The sequence below is a fragment of the Salvia splendens genome, chromosome 21, assembly GCF_004379255.2.
Source record: "Salvia splendens isolate huo1 chromosome 21, SspV2, whole genome shotgun sequence".
In the NCBI taxonomy this organism is placed as follows: domain Eukaryota; kingdom Viridiplantae; phylum Streptophyta; class Magnoliopsida; order Lamiales; family Lamiaceae; genus Salvia; species Salvia splendens.
In genome coordinates, this window is record NC_056052.1 from 13122467 (window position 1) to 13147563 (window position 25097).

The following is a 25097-nucleotide window of genomic DNA, read 5'->3' on the forward strand; positions in this document are numbered from 1 at the left end:
AAAACTGATTAATAATGAACTTCCGTTGTTTTGGTCAATTATTGATCATTAGATCACCTAATCCTAGGACCAAGATTTGGGCTGCATTTTTGGATTTATATACATTCTTGTTTTGATAATCTCTCCGGTACTATTAGTGGGTTAAAAATGAAATAATGATTGAAAAATTAGTATAATGATGAAAAAACATTAATTAACTCCAATACAGAATGAGAGAAGATGAGACAGGCAAAGTGACTTAAAAGTCATCCATGACCTAAGCGCATCTACAATGGATGCCCTAGTGTCCGCTCTAGTGGGCGCCCTAGTGGTTGCCACATCAGCATTTCTTAGTCCACTCCATCTTTATGCAATGGATTCACCCTAGTGTCTGCTCTATCAATTATCTATTTTTCATTTCAATTTTAATATTGTTTTTTTATGTTTACACATCATAAATAGCCAAATTAGATATTAAATTAAGAGCATTCACAATGGATATCCTAGTGGGCACCCACTGCCACATCAGCATTTCTTAGTTCGCCCCTTTCTGCAATGGTTTTGCCCTAGTGTCCGCCCTATCAATTATCCATTTTTTATTTCAATTTTTATTTTATTTTTTATGTTTACACATTATAAATAGCAGAATTAGATATTAAATTAAAAAACTAGCAAAACATACATTACTTAATTAAAAAAAATTACTATGGAAATACTTAAAAAAGGTACAATTTCAACGACCCCTACGTGCCCAAACTTCTTCAACCATGTTGTTCATGAGTTGAAGATATGCTTCCCGGTTGTGCATGTTCTCCCCTGCTTGTAATCTCTCATTGACTCTAAAGGGTAAACCACGAATGACCGGCGGGGTTACACATCGTCGAAACAATCATCAGCTCTTGGACCTTCATCGTGAATAATCATGTTCTGCAAGATGATGCATGCTTACATGATATTGGCGATATGAAGCCTGTACCAGGAACGAGCCGGGCATTTCACTATTGCCCAATGCGCTTGAAGCACACCGAATCCTCGCTCTACGTCCTTCCGTGCAGACCCTTACCGCTGTGCAAAAAGGCTCTCTTCAGATCCGTTGGGCAGGAGATCGTCTTCAAGAAAACTGGCCATGTCGGGTATATGCCATCGGCTAAGTAGTACCCCATATGATGCTGTCGTCCGTTGGCAGTGAACTCGATAACCAGATCGTTGCCATTGCATTGCTCAGTGAAAAGACTCAACGTGTTCATATCGTTGTTTGACCTCGCCACGCCAAAGTGAGCATGTCAAATCCAAAGACGGCGGTCAACGATGGCTTCAAGGATCATCGTCGGGTTGGTACCCTTATACCCACTAGTGAATTGGCCTCTCCACGCTGCCGGATAATTCTTCCACTCCCAGTGCATACAATCAATACTCCCTAACATTCTAGGAAATCCGTGCACCCTATCGTGCATTCTCATCAGGAACTGACAATCTTCGGCACTCGGCTTGCACAAATATGTGGTGCCGAAGGCGTCAACCACGCCCTCACAAAATTTTACCACACTCCCGGCCAGTTGTATCCCCGACGTAAAGATACTCGTCGAGCATGTCCGTCGTGGTGCCGTAGACCAACTGACGATGCACAACCGTGCACTTCGTTAGCAGGGATAGAACGATTCTATTGGCCGCATTTTGCAGCTGCTGGAAGTACTCGTCGCGCGCCTCCATCGCCTGAACAATGCAGAGAAACAGTTCTCGCCACATCCTAAACCGTCGGCAAAAAACCGTTGGCCCCCACCGTGGTTCATCGGTGAAGTAGTCTTCGAACAGACGTTGATGAGCTAGGCCATGCTCTCGGTGGACGGATGTCCGGTGGTGGATGGGCCACTGGACCTGCTCTTCGGCCAGCTCTTGCTCCTGTATTGCACGAATAACTCCGAGAATCTGGTCTCCTAAAGCAAACATTACGCGTTCCATAGCCCGATTTATATCATCTCCTAGAAACATTTCGGAAAATTGAGTGAAAGAGAGATCTTTGATTGAGAGATGTTGTGTGAGAATTGTGTGAGAGTTGTGTGAAATGAGTTGAAATTTAGGTATATTTGTAGAGAGAAAATAAAAAAAATAAAATAAAAAATAAAAAATGCGTCGCTTGTCCTCGTCCACGATCGTTCGTGCCCCTGCAATGGGAGGATGAGGGATCTGGCGACGCGTCAGGCGCCAGACCCAGATGACCGAACTTTCGGTCGTCTCACTCATCTGCCTGCAATAGGCGGATGATCACAGATGAGGACGAGCTACGTCGATCGGGCGGACGATCGGGCATTCATTGTGGATGCTCTAAGAAGTAAAATAATTAGTTCAGTCACCTCTAACGTGATTTTCCTAATAGAAATTTCTAAATGTAATTTTGCTACTTGTTAATCTTTATTCATAATAAATTATTATATGTTGTTGATTACTCCATCCGTCCCAAGGAAGATGACACATTCTGTGGATGACATGAGATTTTATATTACTTTATTTTGTGTGTTAAGTGGAGAAAGTAAAGTAAGAGAGTGAGAATAAAGTAGAGATAAAGGTGCCACTATTTTTAGTAATGAGTCATCTTAGTTGAAACAAACCAAAAAGAAAAGTGGGTCATCTTCAATGGAACAGAGGGAATAATAGCTATTAAGGTCATATGTCAATTTTTTTTTCAGTTTATATGGTAACAATTCCATACTCCATTTGTCCTATAAAAATATGTATACTTTTTATTTCCGTCGGTCATATAAAAACATGAGCATTTACATTTATGAAAAGTTGTCCCCAACTCATTACTCATATATGACAACTTATACCACTATGAGCCACCATTAGAGCTCATTAAATACTAATAATAATGTGGGTTTTACCAATTTTATCTTAATTCCCTTCCATTGCCCATATTTTTATGGGATGGAGGGAGTATGATAAAAGGGCTGAACTAAATCTGAAAAGAAAAATTGCAGACAAAAATGGACAATAATGGCCGCCGCTTGGTGTTTATGAAGAAGATGATTCCATTCTTAAAAAACACCTATAAAAAGGAATCTGAAAAACTGTGTCAATTTATTTATTTATTCAAAATATAATTCAAAAAGTTCTCAAAAATTTTGTTTGTTGATTTATTGCTTAAAAATAATAGTGCAACTTATTAATATTTTGATTAACTGATGGTACAACAGATGAAATACATGATTGGTATCACAAATTGCATATTCATTTTCCTTCCAAATTCATAACCTATTTTTAATAAATTGTAGTACTCCAACTATATTAACAAATTATATATCGATCAACAAATTTAATGTTTTGAGTTTAATGCATTTATATAATTGTTGTGCTTATGATTTTTAATAATTCAATATTTTTTATGTACTTTTTTCGTTCTATAAAAATAGACAATTTTAAAATGATACGAGTTTTAACGTGCAATTTATAAAGTAAACGAGAGATCAAAACACCATGATTAAAATATTATATGTAAAAGATGAATAAAAATAAAAAGAGTATTTACCTTGCTGAAACGAATAAAAATGAAAATATTTCCTGGTTTTATGGAACCAAAGAAATATATATATTACTCCATTTGTCCCACTCAAGATGGTCACATTCTTGAGTGATACAAGATTTTAGGAAGTTTTGTTAGGTGGAATAAAGTAGAGAGAAAAAAGGTAGTTGAATATTTTAATAATGAGAAAGTAGAGAGAATGTTATTTCTAAAATTGGAAAGTGGTCATCTTGATTGGGATAAACAAAAAAGGAAAGATGGTTATCTTGAATATAGGACAGAGGGAGTAATCACTTTAAGAAAGAAAATGATTAAAATACCGTTAGTAAAGGATGGACAAAAATAAAAAGAGTATTTACTTTGCTGAAATGAATAAAAATGAAAATAATATCTGTTTTTATGGAATGAAAGAAATATATATAGTACTCCCTCTGTCCCATTGAAGATGACTCACTTTTTTTTGTCCCAATCAAGATGACCCATTGCTAAAAATGTAATCACTTTTTTCTCTATTTTATTCTCTCTCTTTTCCTTTAATCTCTCCACTTCACACATAAAATAAAGTTGCATAAATTCTCGTGCCGCACAAGGAATGGGTCATCTTGCCTGGGACGAAGGGAATAGTTACTATAAGACAAATATGGTCAGCCCCTACTAGGATATTTTTCAAATGCTCATATTTTTAGGAGACGGAAGAAATAATAAAATGGAGAGCGCCCTCCATCACAAAAGTGTTTTGTTGTGAAATACTAATGTCCAAATAGCCCGTATAATTTATAGTGTTAAGATGGAGTATAGAAAAATGTTGCCATAAATGAATATGGACTATTATATGGGGCGGACGAAAAAGGAAATATGACCTATTTCTATGAGACTATTAACTATACTTGTCTGGATCTGAATCAATAAATGACCAGTTAAACGACACTGGTATCATAATAATCCGTATAATCTGTAGTCTTGATACAAATTTTAAAAATGAAAAGGTAAAACCTTTACCTGATATCGTGCTGCAAAACCAGAGAAGCACGTGATGAAATTTTACAGAGTTGCAAAATTATTTAAATGAGTATTTGTTACAGGTCAAATATATATACAGCCTGTTAATATTAATGAACAACTACAAAAACCATGTGATATCAAACCTTGGATACGGTATCTATTGTTTCTTTCTAGTAGGCTTGCATAAATATTGTTTCTACTAGGAATGCAAATAGTTTTCATGGTTTGAATACAGATATTCCGAAATCGTCTTTGACGGAATTAGATTAATCCTGCTCAATTGAGTTTACAGATTAAGACCAAATATTTTTTGAGCCGAAAATCTCTTAGCGAACGTGGTTTAAATCCAAGATCTCAAGGTTACTGTAGCTTCGCACTACCAACTGCGCATAAAGTAGTGGATGGAAATGCAATATTTTATTATTAGATGAGTTGCTAAATGAGATTTTAGGATAAGTGTTGAATCATAAATTGGAGACGTTATTTGATCGTTACACTAACTAAGCGTCATAATTCCCATTTTAGTGCAATGGAATATGAGCAAGGTGGGCCATGTGGGACCATGAAGTTATCATTATCTATAGGATTGCAGAGCTCAATCTTTGTATTTTCAAAAACACCTACACAAATATTTTTTCGGAAGGACTTACACCAATTATTGTTTTCTAGATTTATAATCGCTCTGGGTAACTTTTTATACTCTTTTCATTTACTCCATTCGTTCAGCAATAATGAAAATGTTTATTTTAAGCATGCAAATTTAAGAAAAATTTATTTTAGTAAATTAAGTAAAGGAAAAATAAAATAGGAAATGAAAAATACAGAAAGACGAAGAGAGAATAAATTAAGAGAGAGTAAAGTAAGTGAAAAGAAATGTGTTGTCTTTTACTAAAAAGGAAAATAACTCTACTATTATGAAATATACACAAATGACAAAATAACTTCATTAGTATAGAACTAAGGGAGGAGTACTATAAATGAGATATTTAATTTTCTTGGCAATAAATTTATGAATATGATATTTAAAAAGTTAAGTTGAAATAGAATAAAGTAAAAAATAAAATAATGAAAAAAACAAATAAGAGGAAGTAAAGATATTATTTTTTTAAAAAAAAGGAAATAACTTAATTTATGTGAGAAGTATAAAAAAAATACAAATCATTCATGATGGGACCGAGGAAGATATTTTTAAAACCGAAACCATTCTCATATTAGTGTGATTTTTAACATTCGAAATAATGTCATTAAACTTTATCAAATACCACTCCTTCCGTCCCCATTAAAAACACATTTTTGCTACAGACATGGATTTTATATATTTTTTTACTTTATAAAGAAAATGAATAAAAAAAATAAGTGAATGCAAGTCTTATTTTTATATAATACTACCTCTTTTTGTAAATTAAACCAATTCTATATATGGAAAGTTTTAAACAACATATTAACCACATATTATTTTGTAATATAAATCCGTCAATTTACTTACATTACTTTCACCATATTCCTCCGTCTTTTACTTTACTAATTACACATTTAAACATGTGCCATTTATAATTTGTCCATTTTTCATTGACAAAGGTAGTACAAAATTTTTACTATAATATGAATGTAATAATTTAATTGGATACAAGATCTACTTATTGAAAACTAAAAATTGGATATTTTGTTTCAAATAACCTTGAAATAGCAAAACCTGTTTAATTTGGTGCAAAGGACTAATATCTTTTAGTAATTTTACTGATACTTAATGTGTAAGATGGATTAGTTTAACATTCGAACCTCAAATGTGTAATTACTTTACGAATGTCAGAAAAAGTGCTGTGTTCCATGTTGATTGATTTTTATTACATGACATTTAAGGAATTTGATATTAATTGAGTTAAGTAGAGAGATTAGAGTAAGATATGTGATAAAAAAAGAGATAAAAGAAATAATAAAATAAATGAAATTAGATAGTTTTGTTATTAGCTTAAAAAGAAAATCAATCGCTTCCACTTGAACAATCAAATAGAGAAATGAATCAGCTCCGATTAGACAAAGGGAATATTTCAGGGTTAAGGGATGATTTGCAGCGCTTAACAAAGTGCAGCGGCCCGCTGGAAAAATGCGGCGCATAGAATTGCCCTATTCTCTCTCCAACACTTACCATACTAGAAGACTGATTTACCATATAAAAGGAATTCGACCCTGAGGCTATAAATACCCCCTCAAGATTTATCAACGGAACCTATTACCAATTATTTTCTAGAGCATAATATTTGAGAGTTTCTTCCACTGTTCATCAAGATCCAAGGCGTTTGAAGTAAGGATTCAAGAGAAGATCGAGACTACAAGATCCAACCTTTGGGCTCTATTGCTTTAGTTTTAATGTTTTCTATGTTTTCCCTACAAACTACTCCCTCCTTCCGGCATTAGGAGTCTCATTTATAGGCGGCACGAGTTTTAAGAAATGTTAAGAAAAGTGAGTGGAAAAAGTTAGTGGAATAGGGGTCCCACATGTATATATTAGTTTTAAATGAAATGTGAGTGGAATGAGTTAGTGGAAGGTGAGACCCTATTACCCTTTATGGTAAAAGTGAACCGGAACTCCTATTCGCGGACGGACTAAAATGGAAAAAGGGACTCCTATTCGCGGACAGAGGGAGTATGTCTTTAGATTATTCCATCATGTGTAACAAATTCATAGAATTCTAGGGATGTGTTAGTAACGACTTTGGTTTATATAGTTCCTATTTATTTAATATACGTTTTGTTCATTACTTCGCTTCTATTCTAAGTGTTGGATAATTGCTTCAAGTTTGAGTGACACATTCAATGGTGATCTATTGATTTGCAACATAATCGTGAGAGAAGGTTTGTGAGTTAGAAGAGCTTAGTTTAGCTTCCCTTAAAACGACATTGTTAATTGAGAGCGAGAACATTTCGAGTCTTAGGAGCTTTTAGAAGTTACCAATCCAGGATTGACACCCCTAGTGTTTGTAATCTACTTTGTGCCGCATGGAAAATATTTATGTGACTCGTTCTAATGAAGTATGGACTGTGCTAGGGTGTTGTAGTTGGAACTTGTATAACCATAACTATGAAAGCACATCTCGATTAAAAAAAAAAAACTATGAAAGCACATCCCTGGAATTCCCTTATCTCATTTGGTTTATCTCTGTGTTTTATTTGCAATTGTTTACTTGCTTTCATTGTTGTTACAATTTTATTTCAAAAACCTAAAAAACCTTTGTTTCTCCAAACAGTAGAAAAAGCTTGGTAAAAGATAGATAGTGTGTGATCGTTTTCTCTATGTTCGATATCTGATACTGACCTTTAGTTATACTATATGTACTCTGTGTATTTGTAAGTTTATTTAATATTAATAAAAACTGCATCGACTCAATTCGATGGAAATTAAACTCAATTAAGCACCATTATTTCTTCTCAATTCCCATTATGTGCATTTTAATGCAAACCATTTAACCACCGTCATTTTCCATCCAATTCAATTAAATAGCAATTTAATTACAAGGAATTTCCGACCGTGTATATAAATATACTTCACTCCTCCACAATCTCTCCAAAAATATTCCAGCAATATCAAAGAAAAGGGCTTAGCTTTGGGTTAGTTCACGGGGATGGCTGCACGGCGGATCTCAGCCATGAGACGGTGGCTGCGGCGGCGCTGTAGACAACAGTAGGAGGTGGCAGGGGAGGGGCTGCTCGTTTCACGACCGCCCTACTAGGGTATAATAAATGCGGTGATCGCAACTTAAACAGACTTAAATATAACAAGGAAAATAGGCTAGGGTTTCATAAAAAAGGTTTGACCAACATATTAAATGAGTAATTAAGTATAAAACAAGATGAAGACTCGGGTTTAAATAATGAGTTGGGCCGGAAATTAATATTCAAGGAAAAGATTAAGAGTTTGACATTATCCAACAAGACTTTAAAAATCCAATAACCGAACAAATTCAAGTTCAAGCCCAATAGCTAATAAGTAAAAGAAATATCGCAGCGGAAACGACCAAGAGAAAGAGTGAAGTCATGTGTGAAGACACGACGACACTCGGAGTTTCAAGACAATACTATCAATTTGTTTAGTTTGCTCAACACCGCCAACCGCTCGTCGCCGCTCAACCTGCACATAAGGAGAACACATGCAGGGCTGAGTACTTATAAAAATACTCAGTTGACTTATGCCGAAAACATTTTTCATAAAAAAATTGTTATTTATCATGCCATACGTAAGTAACCATCGGGGTTTAGCTTTAGAAAGGCCCGAGGCACTCAACATCATTTCCCATTGTAAAAGTCGACTGATCAGTCATTTTCCCATAGACGTTAGTCATATCTGCCAATACATGACAAGGAATGCGGCCGCAAACCAGGTCACTAGACCGGCCAGCCCGTACGCTAGCACACGATCTACCATAGATGTACACTAATCCAAGTAGGGTTTGCGGCCCTACGAGGATCCGAATTCGATTTAAATAATAGTGGCAAAAGCCACATCAGATAGGCACGTTAAAACAAATCACGACATGATAAACACAGTGATTTCCATTGATAAAGTAATTAGGACATGGTCCGTAGTTAAAAGAAAGCCCACCTCGACCATTTAGACCTTAAGTACTTCTTTCCCTTTGTTATCACGCTCCGTGCAAGAGTTATCACCTTTGATAATAACATGTATCACCAATTAGTCACAAACATTGACTCATAATTATGCATGTCCCCACATTTTTCCTTTATCCCCATCGACAAAAGGAAACACACCATAGCATACATCCTTGAATAACACATCACTTCATCATAGAGTGGTTCTTAAGCATTTATATAAATCATGTATATCATTTCACATAACAACATAGTTGCTTTTGTAAAGATAGAAATCTGACAGCACTGCGACATCATTTTGTAAAAATCATTAAACATTCACACGACTTCCGTTGTGGCTAAAATTTTACCACACTGCAGTAGACTCATCAAATAACTTCCAGTTTAAAAATCACGTCAAAATAACCTTTTTAGGTCGGTCGAATTGAAAGCGTAACCTACTGGCCGGGAAAATATTTTCGGGAAGAACTGCGCAGTTAACTTCAAAAATTCACCAAAAATTCATCTTTCGTCCAAATAGGTTGAAATTAATACACAACACAGAAGACATCATGGAATTTACTCAAAAAAAGAATCGGACAAAAAGGAGTTCATTTGGTCAGTTACTGTCCGAACTCACAGTTTTTCATGTTTCAAAATTTTAATTAGGGTTCTATCCCCATTCATTCAAACACAACCTTTTCATGCTTCTAACACGCACATATGCTTAAAAGAGCCTTCACACTCATGGTTGCATATAATCACACATCATTCACCAATGATTTATTTAGACTTCACGAAATTGCATTCAAAATGCATACACACATATAAACACAAGTTTCCCCATCGATTAAACCCTTAGATTTGAAATCCCTACACTCACTAGATCAGCGGCGGATCTAGGTGGGGTCGGATGGGGTCAGCCGACCCCACCGCCGGCTCCGGATAGTTGCCAGGAAACGCCCTGCATCGGCCGCCGAACCCACCATCTCTACACCTTCGCCCCCATTCCTCAACATCAATCTGTCAACGGCGCCTAATTGCTATTGCAGAGAAGAACAAAGGGTTTAGTTTTCTATTGATTGGGCCTAAAATATTGAGCCTTCTTTTGATATAAATTAATTAAAGCCCAATTCATTTTACCTAATATTTTGATAGAAGTGCCTAACATTAAATCAAGTCTTATAATAGTTGAAGTTAACGAAAACTTTAATACGGATTCTAAGATTTAATAGAAGTTCCTAATATTGATGATCTTTTACTTTTTCTATAAGAAGACTACTAGTATTATTTTTCTTTTTCAACTTTGCTGTACTAATCAATAGTTGGTATATTTCCATGTTTTTTAATATTTAATCATTTTTATAATATGAATACTTACTGAAGCAAACTATCATACACAATATAGTGCTATTTAATTTTTACTAATATTCTCTATAAAAATAGTAATTATTTAAGTATTATACTATTAGTTGTCTCGTTCGCTTCGACCCCACGAGTATCAATTCCTAAATCCGCCATTGCACTAGATGCATGAGGGAAACAAAAGAAAAGTTGGGATAGAGAGGATGAAGAATAGAGGTTTGATTGTACCTTCTTTGATTAAAACGATAGGTAGAACAAATATAAATCCCGATTCTTCAACAACTCTTGGCAAGAATGGAAGAGTGGAGTAGAAGAACAAGTGGAGAGGATTGGAGAGGGGAGATGGGCGTGTGGAGGGAGAGAGAGACGTGAGTTTTGGGGGCTAGGTTTAGGTTTTGGGTTTAGTCCTCCCTTCCTATTTATAGGATTAGAATAGACTCTCAAATAATTAGGAAGATTTGGAGAATTAATTGCATGAATATTTAAAAGAGATTAGGGGAGATTTGGGGGAGGGAATTAACGTGAATTTGGGGAGGAGTAAGGTGAGATTTTCGAAAATCATGGCTAATTAATTTGCCTATGATTTTATTTGGTATTTCACGGAGTAGAATAAAATAATACGGAGCAGAAAAATTAATAACAAATCCTTCCACAATATGGAAATAGGCGTGTGATTTTAGCCCCTCCCACAAGGAAAATTTTCAAAATCTCTAATGGAATAAAGTAGGCAAGATTGGCTAAAATATTTATTATTTATTCATGAAAAGAAATAAGTAAGGAATTAATTATATAATAATTAATTCATCCTCTCCCAAAAATTAGGAGATTTCGAAAATCTCCATGGACAAGTCAGAGGGGTCGAAATTTCCATGGAGGAAATAAAGAATAATTGGCTTTGGATTTAATTTGGATAATTATCCCAAGCAATTAATTAAATCCAGGAAAAATAGAATTCCTCTCCAACAATTCATAGTGGTCGAAAATTCTAAATAAAAAGGCAAGATGAAAATTGATGATTCTATTTAAATCTCACTCCCAGAAATAAAATATAATTTACGGCAATATATTTCATTCTGCATCAATTAATTAAGGCCACGTCATCAATCAACGAATTTGACTCGGTCAAATCAAAATTAGGTCACCGACGCAAATACATAACAATTCGTCATTTAATTGCGGCAATCAAAGTAATTAATGCAAACGTCTTAGGGTTCGAAAAGTGGGGCGTTACATCCTACCACTCTTAAAAAAAAATTTCGTCCCGAAATTTGGTACTCTCTTGGGAAGAGTTCTGGGTACGGTTCCATCATCTTGTCCTCAAGCTCCCACGTGGCTTTTTCGTGCCCGTGGTTTCGCCAAAGTACCTTCACGTAAGCAACCAGTTTATTTCTTACGTTCTGGACCTTTCGGTCTAAAGTCATTTGGGGTCTCTCCTCGTAGCTCAAGTCCGGGTTCAACGCGACTTCTTTGTAGTGAAACACGTGCTTTGGGTCAAACACGTATTTTCGCAACTGCGACACATGAAAGACGTTGTGCACGTTTCCAAGGCTTGGAGGTAGCGCCAGTCGGTATGGTGCCTTGGACACAGGCGCCGACCCTGGCTCTAGGTCGATTGTGAACTCCAGTTGTCGATCTGGCGGTGGTCCAGACAAAGTTTTGGGGAAAACATCGGGAAATTCTCGTACAACGGCAACATCTTCCACTTTCCTTTCTCCTACCTCCTCTCCTTGTAGATAGGCAAGATAGGCGGGACGCCCCTTTCTTACCATCGTACTAGCTTGGAGCGCGGAGATGATAGATGTTCGCCGGTTCATCGAGATTCCATAGTATATGGTGGGTAACTTCCCCGGGGCTTGCAGAGATAATTGTCTCTCCTTGCAACTAATCGTCGCAAAAATTCGTGGTTAACAAAACCATTCCTAGAATTAGGTCGATATCCCCCATCGCCATAACTTGCAAATTGTGAGTGACTAACTTAAGTTCTCCCAAGAAAATTTCTATTAACTCTCCATGTTTTGTCTTCCAACTCCCACATAATTTTCTAATATTCATGGTATTATCATACATTTCTTTTCTCGACCGTCTCGTCGTCCCGTGGCTCTTTCTCGTCACCTTTCATATGTTCTCTCTTGTTGACGATATTTATTTTGTGCAATAAACTCTGTGAAGGCATTAAATACATCTTAAATACATCTTCTCATATTCTTTACTCGCTTATCGTTCGATCGATCATTCACTCATATATGTATCTCGTCGGTTATGTAGACGCTTCTAGTTGGTGTGTCATTTTTTTAGCATGTCTGACTATAGAAACTTATCCCTTGTGTATATCCGAGTCGACTACTGCATTTCCCTACCGTCTAGCATCAAGGATTCGAAATTTGACCCAACAGTCTTACTTGGATATGAACGGATTTCAAATTGTTGCAACATTGCTAAGGATGTCTTTAGTCGGGGAGGCTCCAAAATTAATAAAGGAAACAAGAACAACAATGCAAGGATTGAGTTCCATTGGACTCAACCCGTCCATTCTAAGAATTAAATGGTTTAGATGTATCAAATAAAACCCATAGAGATTTGAGAATTTACTTCTGATTAGAGTTCGGAAGAACATGAGATAGGTCATGGAAACAGGATGAAACTGCAAAAATTCTCAAATTCCATAGCCGACTGCTAGATCACAATTTGCAAAAATTCCGGACAGCAATGAACGATATCGTTCAAATATGTCAAGGCCTAAAATAATCAGTCGCGGCAGGATTTAGATACATAGACAAATATAATGAAGTAGTACAAATGATGGTTCAACAACATCATGTTATTGGAAAAAGATGAAATCACATCAATGGGTTCGCGGGTTTGTTAAAGACAACTCAAAGTGAATGGAACTTTTCAGAAATTTAACATGATCAACCCGTTAAGGAAGAAGAGAACATGATAGCCTTAACTTGGTGTTGCAGAAAGAAAAAAAATCATTGAGTATGAAGCAATATATGTAGTGAAACCGAGCTAAAACAAATTTCACTTCTGCAAGAAAGAACTTGCCACATACATGGTTACAAAATAAAGAGGTGAGCTAATAGTTCCAAGAAGAATATTCCATCCTTTGAAGAAAACATGTCTGGAGGTGTGGTCATACTGAAGGTCATAAATATTGTCATCCTTAGGAATGAAGTTCAATAAGGTCAAAATATTGTCCTCATGAATGATGAATCAGAGGAGACTACTCAATCAAGCTATCCAACGTTACAAAGGAAAACACAAACTTTCGAGACAAGTGAGTCATGACTCGATATAGGGAAAAAATAATGGACATTACTTGCAAATTGGGAGTCAACCAAGGTGTTTAAATAGACAAGGGCTCACGTTTATTCAAAACGTCCCGAAAAGAACTTAGAATCCAAGTAAGTACTGTTGATTTAAAAAATCGTTCATTCTAGCTACGAGGGTCGCACTCCCTCGCACATTTTTCACTAGCCTGAACATGGTAACATCGTTCTATGAAATCGTGGATTCCGAGTTGAGATTTATCGTATCATTGAAATTAATAACATTTTTTGATGGTCGCATCTTCAAAGTCTTCTTGCCATGCTACGTAGTTTTCAAAATGCATTGCCGTTGTAAACGTGGTCTTAAGGTGTCGTAAACGTCGTCGTATTTGTGTCGCATCGCCACTTTGGCGTGGTATACAAGACTGCATAGTTTTATTAGATCTTAGGCATGATCTCGCCATTGTGAGGATACACCAAAGTTCGAAATATATACTTTCGTTGGTTTTATCACTCAGGAAAGTGATATTGCAGTTGTCAACTTACAACTAAGTTCTAGCACGTTCAAACTGACCTATCTCTTAGGCACTCTTTAATTTCAAGCATAGCTTGATGCCTCGTACTTTAACGTATATCTGATCATTACCTAACTCAAGCTTCATATGGCTCCTACGTTTGCAACAAGGTTCAAAAGTTCCACATTTCACTTTAATAGTGGTTCTATACGATACCTCGTACTTCATCGGTCATGAATTTTCACCACATAAACGTCATACATATATTGCACAATCAACACATTTATTCGTATGAATCATTTGGTGTTCCATAACATAACAAACATCGTACATTGATATATGTGAATAGCAACACTCAGTCAATCAATCATCCATGGAATAACATTTCATAAATCATGCAGTTCATGCTCATCTGTATCACAATCACAACTCGCAACTACACGCATATCATGCTTTGCATTTCACAGTTTCATAGTCATGAAATTTTAACCGCCTAAGCATAAAATTTTATCTTTCATGGAAGCAACATATATTTTCTTCAAGTAAAATTTGCAGTTTTGTGGACGTAATAGAAAATCTCAACATCAACCAATACAAGTTCATAATCATGCTTCGATATCCAGCACATTCAACGCCATCATGCCTCACTGTTAAACAAAAGCAATTGTATAATCTCATAGTGTCTCCCGGTTCATATCTTCACAACCTTTTCCAAAAGCCATAGTATTTACTTATTTCCCACATGGGTTGTTTCATAGTGGAATCAAGTAATCACACTCATACTTCACGTTTCACAATTCATGTAATTTCAATCATTTAGAATTTCATCTATCCAAACCCATAGAGGTCCAATCACATATTCGCTGATTTTTCCTTATCGGGGTGTGCACAACAGTATTCATCATTTTTGGCATAGTCGTATTAAGCAATTTCATATCCATGTATTTTCATCATCCCACACTTCCAAACAAACATTTTCAAGGACATCATATTATCTTCTATTTCCATCGAAATAATTTCATTTTCCACCAGAGGAATATCCCCATCACACTTTCCAATATTTCACAGGTTCAGATCAAACTTATTGAAATGCTTGTTATCTCATTCTTTGTGGTTGGGCGGAGACGAGTCGTGGTGTTGAGCCTTCGATGATTATCAATTTGTCAAATTACACATGAATAGACTTTGACTCAACAAGACTCTTGGGTCCAGAGCGGAAAGAACTGAGGCTCTGATACCAAACTGTCACGACAGCCCTACTAGGGTATAATAAATGTGGCGATCGCGACTTAAACAGACTTAAATATAACAAGGAAAATAGGCTAGGGTTTCATCAAAAAGGTTTGACCAACATATTAAATGAGTAATTAAGTATAAAACAAGATGAAGACTCGGGTTTAAATAATGAGTTGGGCAGGAAATTGATATTCAAGGAAAAGATTAAGAGTTTGACATTATCCAACAAGACTTTAAAAATCCAATAACCGAACAAATTCAAGTTCAAGCCCAATAGCTAATAAGTAAAAGAAATATTGCAGCGGAAACGACCAAGAGAAAGAGTGAAGTCATGTGTGAAGACACGACGACACTCGGAGTTTCAAGACAATACTATCAATTTGTTTAGTTTGCTCAACATCGCCAACCGCTCGTCGCCGCTCAACCTGCACATAAGGAGAACACATGCAGGGCTGAGTACTTATAAAAATACTCAGTGGACTTATGCCGAAAACATTTTTCATAAAAAAAATTGTTATTTATCATGCCATACGTAAGTAACCATCAGGGTTTAGCTTTAGAAAGGCCCGAGGCACTCAACATCATTTCCCATTGTAAAAGTCGACTGATCAGTCATTTTCCCATAGACGTTAGCCATATCTTCCAATACATGAAAATGAATGCGGCCGCAAACCAGGTCACTAGACCGGCAGAACTGCGCAGTTAATTTAAAAAATTCACCAAAAATTTATCTTTCGTCCAAATAGGTTGAAATTCATACACAACACAGAAGACACCATGGAGTTTACTCAGAAAAAAGAATCGGACAAAACAAAGTTCATTTGTTCACTTAAAAACGCGTCGGAACCTACTATCCGAACTCACAGTTTTTCATGTTTCAAAATTTTAATTAGGGTTCTATCCCCATTCATTCAAACACAACCTTTTCATGATTCTAACACGCACATATGCTTAAAAGAGCCTTCACACTCATGGTTGCATATAATCACACATCATTCACCAATGATTTATTTAGACTTCACCAAATTGCATTCAAAATGCATACACACATACAAGCACAAGTTTCCCCATCGATTAAACCCTTAGATTTGAAATCCCTACACTCACTAGATGCATGAGGGAAACAAAAGAAAAGTTGGGATGGAGAGGATGAAGAATAGAGGTTTGATTGTACCTTCTTTGATTAAAACGATCGGTAGAACAAATATAAATCCCGATTCTTCAACAACTCTTGGCAAGAATGGAAGAGTGAAGTAGAAGAACAAGTGGAGAGGATTGGAGAGGGGAGATGGGCGTGTGGAGGGAGAGAGAGACGTGAGTTTTGGGGGCTAGGTTTAGGTTTTGGGTTTAGTCTTCCCTTCCTATTTATAGGATTAGAATAGGCTCTCAAATAATTAGCAAGATTTGGAGAATTAATTGCATGAATATTTGAAAGAGATTAGGGGAGATTTGGGGGAGGGAATTAACGTGAATTTGGGGAGGAGTAAGGTGAGATTTTCAAAAATCATGGCTAATTAATTTGCCTATGATTTTATTTGGTATTTCACGGAGTAGAATAAAATAATACGGAGCAGAAAAATTAATAACAAATCCTTCCACAATATGGAAATAGGCGTGTGATTTTAGCCCCTCCCACAAGGAAAATTTTCAAAATCTCTAATGGAATAAAGTAGGCAAGATTGGCTAAAATATTTATTATTTATTCATGAAAAGAAATAAGTAAGGAATTAATTATATAATAATTAATTCATCCTCTCCCAAAAATTAGGAGATTTCGAAAATCTCCATGGACAAGTCAGAGGGGTCGAAATTTCCATGGAGGAAATAAAGAATAATTGGCTTTGGATTTAATTTGGATAATTATCCCAACCAATTAATTAAATCCAGGAAAAATAGAATTCCTCTCCAACAATTCATAGTGGTCGAAAATTCTAAATAAAAAGGCAAGATGAAAATTGATGATTCTATTTAATTCTCACTCCCCGAAATAAAATATAATTTACGGCAATATATTTCATTCCGCATCAATTAATTAAGGCCACGTCATCAATCAACGAATTTGACTCGGTCAAATTAAAATTAGGTCACCAACGCAAATACATAACAATTCGTCATTTAATTGGGGCAATCAAAGTAATTAATGCTAACGTCTTAGGGTTCGAAAAGTGGGGCGTTACAGCTCGTGCTCAGCAGAAGCTGCGATGGGTTTCGTTGGCAGCAGTTAGACGACGCAGTGTTACGGGAGCGACAGCAGCAGCAAGAACCCAACGGCTCGGGCAGCCAGCAAGACAAATGCAGCGGCGGTGCTGCTGCGTTGGAATGAGGAGGGAGCGCCAGCTACGGAGCTGCTGTGAGGCAGCTGCAGGACACGCTGTTTCCGACCAAGACGGCGGCGTTGGCTGACCTCAACGCAGACACGGCTTGATCGTGTTGGAGTATACGCAGCGGCGATGACCACTGCTCCGATCAGCAGCAGCAGCGATGTCACAGTGGGGGGGGGGGGGCTGCCGGCGCCGAGAAAAATAAAGGTTGAGAAGGATGGAGAGATGAGAGTTGTAGGATTTGCAAGAGACGTAGGAATAATTAGGAGAAAGCCAATTCCTTTCTCTTTTTAAAAATACACCGATTGTTTACGAAGGAGAAGAGTTTTTGGGCTGCAAATTAAGGGTTGGGCCAACAAGCTTTAACAATGAAATGGGCTAGAATTTATTTTAATAGTTGAGCTAGAGTTTTAAATAGTTGCGCTGCCTTTTTACTAATTAGGTGAGCAGTGTTGAAAGTGTTACGCACGAACCGAGGATGTGAACGGCCTTCGGCGTCACCAGTGACACCTTGGGCGGCTGCGAAATATCCAAAAGAGTGAAAGGACAATCTCCGCGAGTTGAGGGAAAAGTGAGAAATCTTAAGTTAAAGAAATTAAGCAAACGATGTGGGCTTCTATTTAAGATGTTATTATGGGCTTTCAGGTTAAATACGAAATTTTTATTTCAAGTGTGCTTTTACCGAAGATGATGCTATGTGTGCTCTTTTATATCCTACGCATTATTGAGTGGCGATTTATATTTCAAGTATATGTTAAAAAGTGAGTGACCTTAATATGTGTTGCTTTATTGTGCGAATTGTGAATCGCTCGGCTTTGCAGATATGATGTTTTCGATGCTCGGCTTTGTCGATATGATGTTATACGATGCCCGGTGTTGACCGATAAATATGAGTTATGTTTCAAACTCGTTTTATGAGGAAATGAGGATACAAATGTTGTGTCTGACCATATTTTGTTTTGAAAAATGTCTATCTGTTTGTCTAGCAAAGGGAGCGTCCCTACTAGACCAATTATGTTATAATCGAATTAGGGTTTAGGTGTGGTGAGCGTCCCTACACAGGCTAGTGTACACAACATATGTCGGGAGCCATCCTTTGAGTTGGCCGGTCTAGTGGACTGAAAATGTGGCCACATTTCCAGTTCATGTACTGTTCAGATGTGGCCTATGGGACCTATCTAAAGTGGTTGTTGTCATGTATGGTTAATCGAATTCGGGTCTCAGTGTGGGTAGCATCCCTACTTTGACTAGTATACATCAGAGACCATGAGTCATCAAGCAGGTTGGCCAGTTATTGTGACCGTGGGAGGTGGCCACCTTCTCGGCACCAGAAAGAACATATACGATAATTTCTAAACGCAAAGAAAGATCAATGGTTATGATTTATGAAATGTTCTAGTGTCCTCGAGGATTTTTAATAAAACCCCGAGCTCACTTAGTGATGGCTTGATATGACAGTTTTATGAAAATGTATTTGGCTTGTGTTCACTGAGTGTATGAAATACTCAGCTCTGCATATGTTTTAAAAAGGTGCAGGTTGAGTAGTGATGACGGTGGGTGGTGTTGAGCAGAGACAGAGTATGTTCTTTGATAAAATAATAATTGGATGCATCGTGTCTCCATACATGATATCATTCGCTTTTGAACGTTTCCGCTAAAATAATTTTCTTTCTATTAAGATCACATATTATTGATCGAGTTAATGTACTTGTAGAGATGATACTGTGATTTATTCAAGCTATTTCTATGATTTCGAGCTAAGTCCAATTATACAAATGTTTTCCCCCTTCTTCCCCGCTTCTTCAATTCCCCAATAGTCGTGATAAACCTAGGTTTCTATCCTAGAAAGGGCGGGCGTGATATTATTTAATATCCGTTTTGTTCATTGCTTACTTCGTTCGAAGTGTTTTATAACGCTTCATGTTTGAGTGACACATTTTATGATGATCTGTTGACTTGCAAAGTACTCGGGAAAGGATTTACATGCTAGAAGAGCTTAGTTGACGCTATAATTAATTCCCCTTAAAACAAAACTTTTAATTGAGAGTGAGAATAACATGAATCTATTGTGCTTTTGGGAGTTGCTAATCTAGAATTGACAGCCCTAGTGTGTGATCTACTTTGTGCCGAATGACAATATTTATGTGTCTCGTTCTAGTAAAGCATGAACTGTGCTAGAATGTTGTAGTTGGAATTTGTATAACCCATAACTGTGAAAGCACATTACTGGAATCCCCTTATCTCATCTATTTTATCTTTGTGTTTTATCACAATTGTTTACTTGCTTTATGTTTTATTTACTGTTTTTCACCATCCAAATCGTGCGAAACTAGATTCTTTACGCGTTCTAAAAGTAAACAAGATAGGGTGCAAACAGGTCGAGCAGATCTACCAAACCAACAGGCCAAGCAGAATCTAGACCTAATCACGTGTTGTCGGACGTGCTGTAAGAGTTGTTATCAAAACCTTGACCCACAATACTATTGACTAATATAGGGAAGTAAGGATCGATCCCACGAGGAAGAACGTGCTAAGGGTGTGTTCAAAACATTTTGGAAGGTTTTGGCTGCTGCCACACATTTCAGTGCGTTAAGTTTAAATCTACTGGACTCGGCAGAATTAAAAGATAGGATAACAGACCTAGGAGACTAGAAAGGTGCGGAGGCATGCAAAACACTTGACATTAAATAATTTGTAAACTGAAATTAAACTCCCTATAACACCTGCAACTGAAGGAACATGCCAAAACTTTCCCAGAATAGCCAAACAAACATGCAAAAGCAAGTGGGGACCAATTTCCTTAACTAACCTAGGCGACTGACATGCTGCGGAAAAGCAAAAAGCACAAAATAAAGCTCCATATCTGTATCCTAACAACTAACTACTTTATCTTCTTCAAGAGACCGATGAAAACAGAGTGAAACAGAACATCAAACACCATTGGAATAGAGCAAGCTCGAAAACAAACCATAAACGCGAAATTCAAGCTAAAACTATCAGATCTATTCTACTTGACCAAGCGCAATTGAGAAAGGAACAGTAATAAGCCATAATCATGCAGATTCGAAACATAGAACTCCAGATCTAACATGGATCTACCAAAATCAGACAAAAGCAAACTTGGATCAATGAAATAGAGCGTCAACAAACTAATTCTAAACCTCCTAAGACTACCAATTGCGAAAAGCATCCAACAAAAAGTAAGCAAGCTCCATAAAACAAAATCCAACAGGCACAAACGAAAACATCCATGATTCAGAGTTCAAAACAACTTCAAAACAAGATCTAAAAACAAACTTAAGATTATGCAACAACAACTACGAAAATTTAACTACACAAGTTCAACACCAACAATATCCCAAAACATAAAAGCAAAAGCTAAAACAAAAATTAAAGATTGTTTCTTCGCCCATGTAGGATGGTGGAACACAAGTATCACGACTTAAAACACCACCAGCAGCCAGAAAAGACCCCTCTCCAAGTACGCAGAACTTAAAACTAAGAATATGAAGTGAAAATGAGCTCATGAGACTTGAGCTAAGAAGGAGAACTGCCTCATTCTTCAATCTCCATGCCTTTATATAGAGAGGCTTGAGGCTCTAATCCCTAGGGCACATTCCTTATGATTTGACGCTTGTGCCCTTGCAAAATGGATCTTTAAAATTTGCTTTTTTGTCCTCATTTCGCTCTTGCCGCCTTCTTCCTGATTCTCCTAGGTCAGTTTGATGACTTGTGGTACTTCACTTCAATTATCCTTGATTCCTACGTTTGCCTGGTCACTTTGTACGATGTCCTGGACCTAGCAGATTTCTACACAACTGAACTCAAAATTGCACATTAGTTTCCCGAAACAAATGCATGAAACGAGCCTTATCACCGTGTCTCCAAATTGTGAAAGAATCATAGTGAGAGACAATCTGTGATTGTTTTCCCTGTGTTCGATATCCGGTATTAACCATTAGCTATACTAGATCTACTTTGTGTACTTGAAGGTTTGTTTGGTTCTAATAAAAAGTGCATCAAAGATATCTATAATTTAATAGCATCGAAGATAGAATAATTTTGGTCAATACAGTATCATACACATTGTTATATCATGGAAGTTTATTTAAAGCGTAACTCTTTATATTTGGGTTTACATGCCCAACAAGCAAACATTTTCAATCCAAACTATCCACACACTTTTGTACGATCTTTGTCAGGTAATAGCATCAAGGTAGGATCATATTGATCAATATAACAACATCGTAATTGTCATATCGTAAAAGCTTATTTAAAGCATAACTCTTATATATTCGTTTACTTAGCCAACAAGCAAACCTTTTGAATCGAATTTTCCCCCTTTTGAATCGAATTTTCCCACAAACATACATTGTGCGATGCATGTAATGTAATAGTATTGAAGACAAGATCCTTTTCGTCAATACAACATCATAGTCATTGTTGTATCGTGGAAGTTCACTTGAAGCATAAAAAACTCTTTTACTTCCTCCGTCCCATTAGAAATGAAACATTTGCTTTTTCATAATGAGATTGTATGTAGTGTTATTTTATTAGTTAATAAGGAGTGAATAAAGTAAGAGAAATAAAAAAGTAGAGATGATGTTGTTTCCATTTTATGAAACGTTTCTTTTTTTAATGGGAAAGGAAAACGTTTCATTTACCATCACACTTATATATAATATCTAAATCCAAAATATGCATCAAACTTACTATAATATCTAAATGATGTAGTAATTATGTAATTTCAAAATGTAAATAGTATTCCCTCTATCGACATGTTTCTTTTTTGGTATGTGAATTTAGATAATTGTGTTTAGTAAATTAAATTATACTAGTATAGTAAATAATAAAGTAAAAGAAATATTAAAATAGAAAATAGTAAAAAAAAGTAAAAGAGTGTAAAGTGGAAGAAATAAGAAGATAATATAGGAGAGAAACTGTAATTAATTATTTAAAAAAAACGCCTCACTTAAATTGGGATATAATAAAAACAATTAAGCGTCATTTATGTTGGGATGGAGGAGTATAATATTATCTTGAGCAATTTGTATAGATAGTTTTCTATTCGTTCCATAAAAAGATATGCATTTTTTTGATCATAAAATTTAAGAAAATGGCGTTTGATAAGTTAAGTAGAAAAATAATAAAGTCTACTGATGAATAAAAATAATAAAATAGAAAATTATGTGTGAAGATTATCCTTTGAATTATTGGTCAATATGTTATTATAGGATGTTAAATATTATGTTTTGATTATTAGATTCAAAGTTAAGATGTTTCGGTTTTAGGATCAATTAAGAAAAGAAAATATAGGAGACTAGAAAAATAGCTTCTCACTACACTTTTTTCACCACACTTTATAAAAAATGCCAGTATAGATATACAATCAATACACTAGCTTTTCACTACACGTTTATTATATCCTTTAACTACACCTCAAAATAAATGCCATATGGAATCTCCTTTGCTGGCACTTCTATTAGCGTAGAATATTAGAATCGAAACTTGACATGTACACGTTGGATTTTAGTAATTAAAGTAATTTAAAAAAAGAGGAAAAGGAAAAGCATGACTGACTCCTAAGAGCATCCACAACGGTGGTGGGAGTGAAGGCCGCCGTCTGTGCCAGCGGCGAGGACGAGGACCGCCGCCGCTGCTCGATGCATCGAGCAGCGCCGTGCCATCGAGCAGGCGACGTGGCGGCTTATGATTGGGCAACGGCATAGCCGTTGCCTTTGAATTATTATTTTTTTATTTTAAAAATTGTTTTTAAATTATATAAAATGATTAAAATTTTTTTTTTCCAAATCCCAAAAATATGGCCGTTTCCAAATCTATAAATACACACATTCATCATCCATTTATCACATCAATTCATCTCCCATTCATCTCTCATTCTTAATTCTCATACAAACTATCAACACATTCATCCCTCATTCAAAACCTCAAATGGATTTCACCCATAATGGCGGAAGCGGAACGCGAAGAACAAGAATACTACGAACAACATCGTGCCGCTTACGAAGCATATGTCACGGCGAATACCCCCGCTCCTCCTCCTCAACGAACCAGATCAAATCGGCGCTACATTCATCGTGACCGGGAGGGAGCCCACGAAAGGCTCGTTGCCGACTACTTTTTCCGGCAGATTACTTCAGGCGCCGTTTTCGCATGTCAAAGTGCTTGAATTGTCAACACATTGTCCGCACGTGTTGAATTCTTCCAAACAGGTCCAGATGCAGCCGGGCGGCAAAGTATCACGTCGTTGCAGAAGTGTACGTGTGCCATCCGACAACTCGCTACTGGGCAAACGGCCGACATCTTCGACGAGTATTTGCATATCGGTGAATCCACTGGAATCCTTTGTCTAAAGAATTTTTGCGAGGGCGTTCGTTCTGCTTTCGGGGATGAATTCCTTCGGGCACCCACCACCGATGATTGCCAACGGTTGCTTCGTCTTCACGAATCAGTCCATGGCTTTCCCGGAATGCTTGGCAGCATTGACTGCATGCATTGGAGGTGGAAGAATTGCCCGACTGCTTGAAGGGGGCAACACTTGAGCGGTCACAAAGGCGGCGGCCCAACGCTTATCCTTGAGGCGGTCGCCGACAACCGCCTATGGATTTGGCATGCATATTTCGGCGTTGCTGGATCCAACAACGACTTGAATGTACTATATTCTTCACCACTCTTCACTGATGTGATGAATGGTGTAGCACCGGCGATCGACTTCACCATCAACGGAAATAGCTACCACATGGGTTACTATCTCGCCGATGGTATCTACCCAAGGTGGTCGACTTTCGTGAAGACGTTCAACAACCTGCACGACCCGAGACGGGTTCTTTTTGCGCAGCGTCAAGAGTCCGCACGGAAAGATGTCGAAAGAGCTTTCGGGGTCCTTCAAGCCCGATTCAACATTGTGAAGTCCCCGGCTCGACTATGGTACGTGAATAATATCGCCGACATCATGTTCACGTGTATTATCTTACACAACATGATTATAGCTGACGAAGGGCCGAGGGCGGCTAGCTTCTACGACAAGGACGAAGCCGGAAGCTCAACAGCGAGGTCTCCCCCACGCCGAGGCGAGCATACGACGGTCGGCCAAAGAATCGAGACAAGGCACACAATGCGCGATACCCGAATCCACAATCAACTACAAGAAGACCTAATCAAACACATGTGGGCGAAATTCGGCAACGCATAGTGGTTTTTTTAATTTTTAGTATTTTAATTATGTAATTTTTAATTTTTTAGGATTTTAATATGTCGTTTTTATTTTATTTGTCATTTGTAATATTAT

At 36.9% G+C, this 25097-nt stretch overlaps 1 protein-coding gene across 1 annotated transcript; it reads right to left on the reverse strand.

The window, feature by feature from the left end:
• Positions 1-1506: 1506 nt before the first annotated feature.
• On the reverse strand, positions 1507-1968 carry LOC121784250. The gene has a single exon (XM_042182411.1). The coding sequence runs from the start codon at positions 1966-1968 to the stop codon at positions 1507-1509; it is 462 nt and encodes a 153-aa protein (XP_042038345.1).
• Between the last annotated feature and the right edge of the window lie 23129 nt (positions 1969-25097).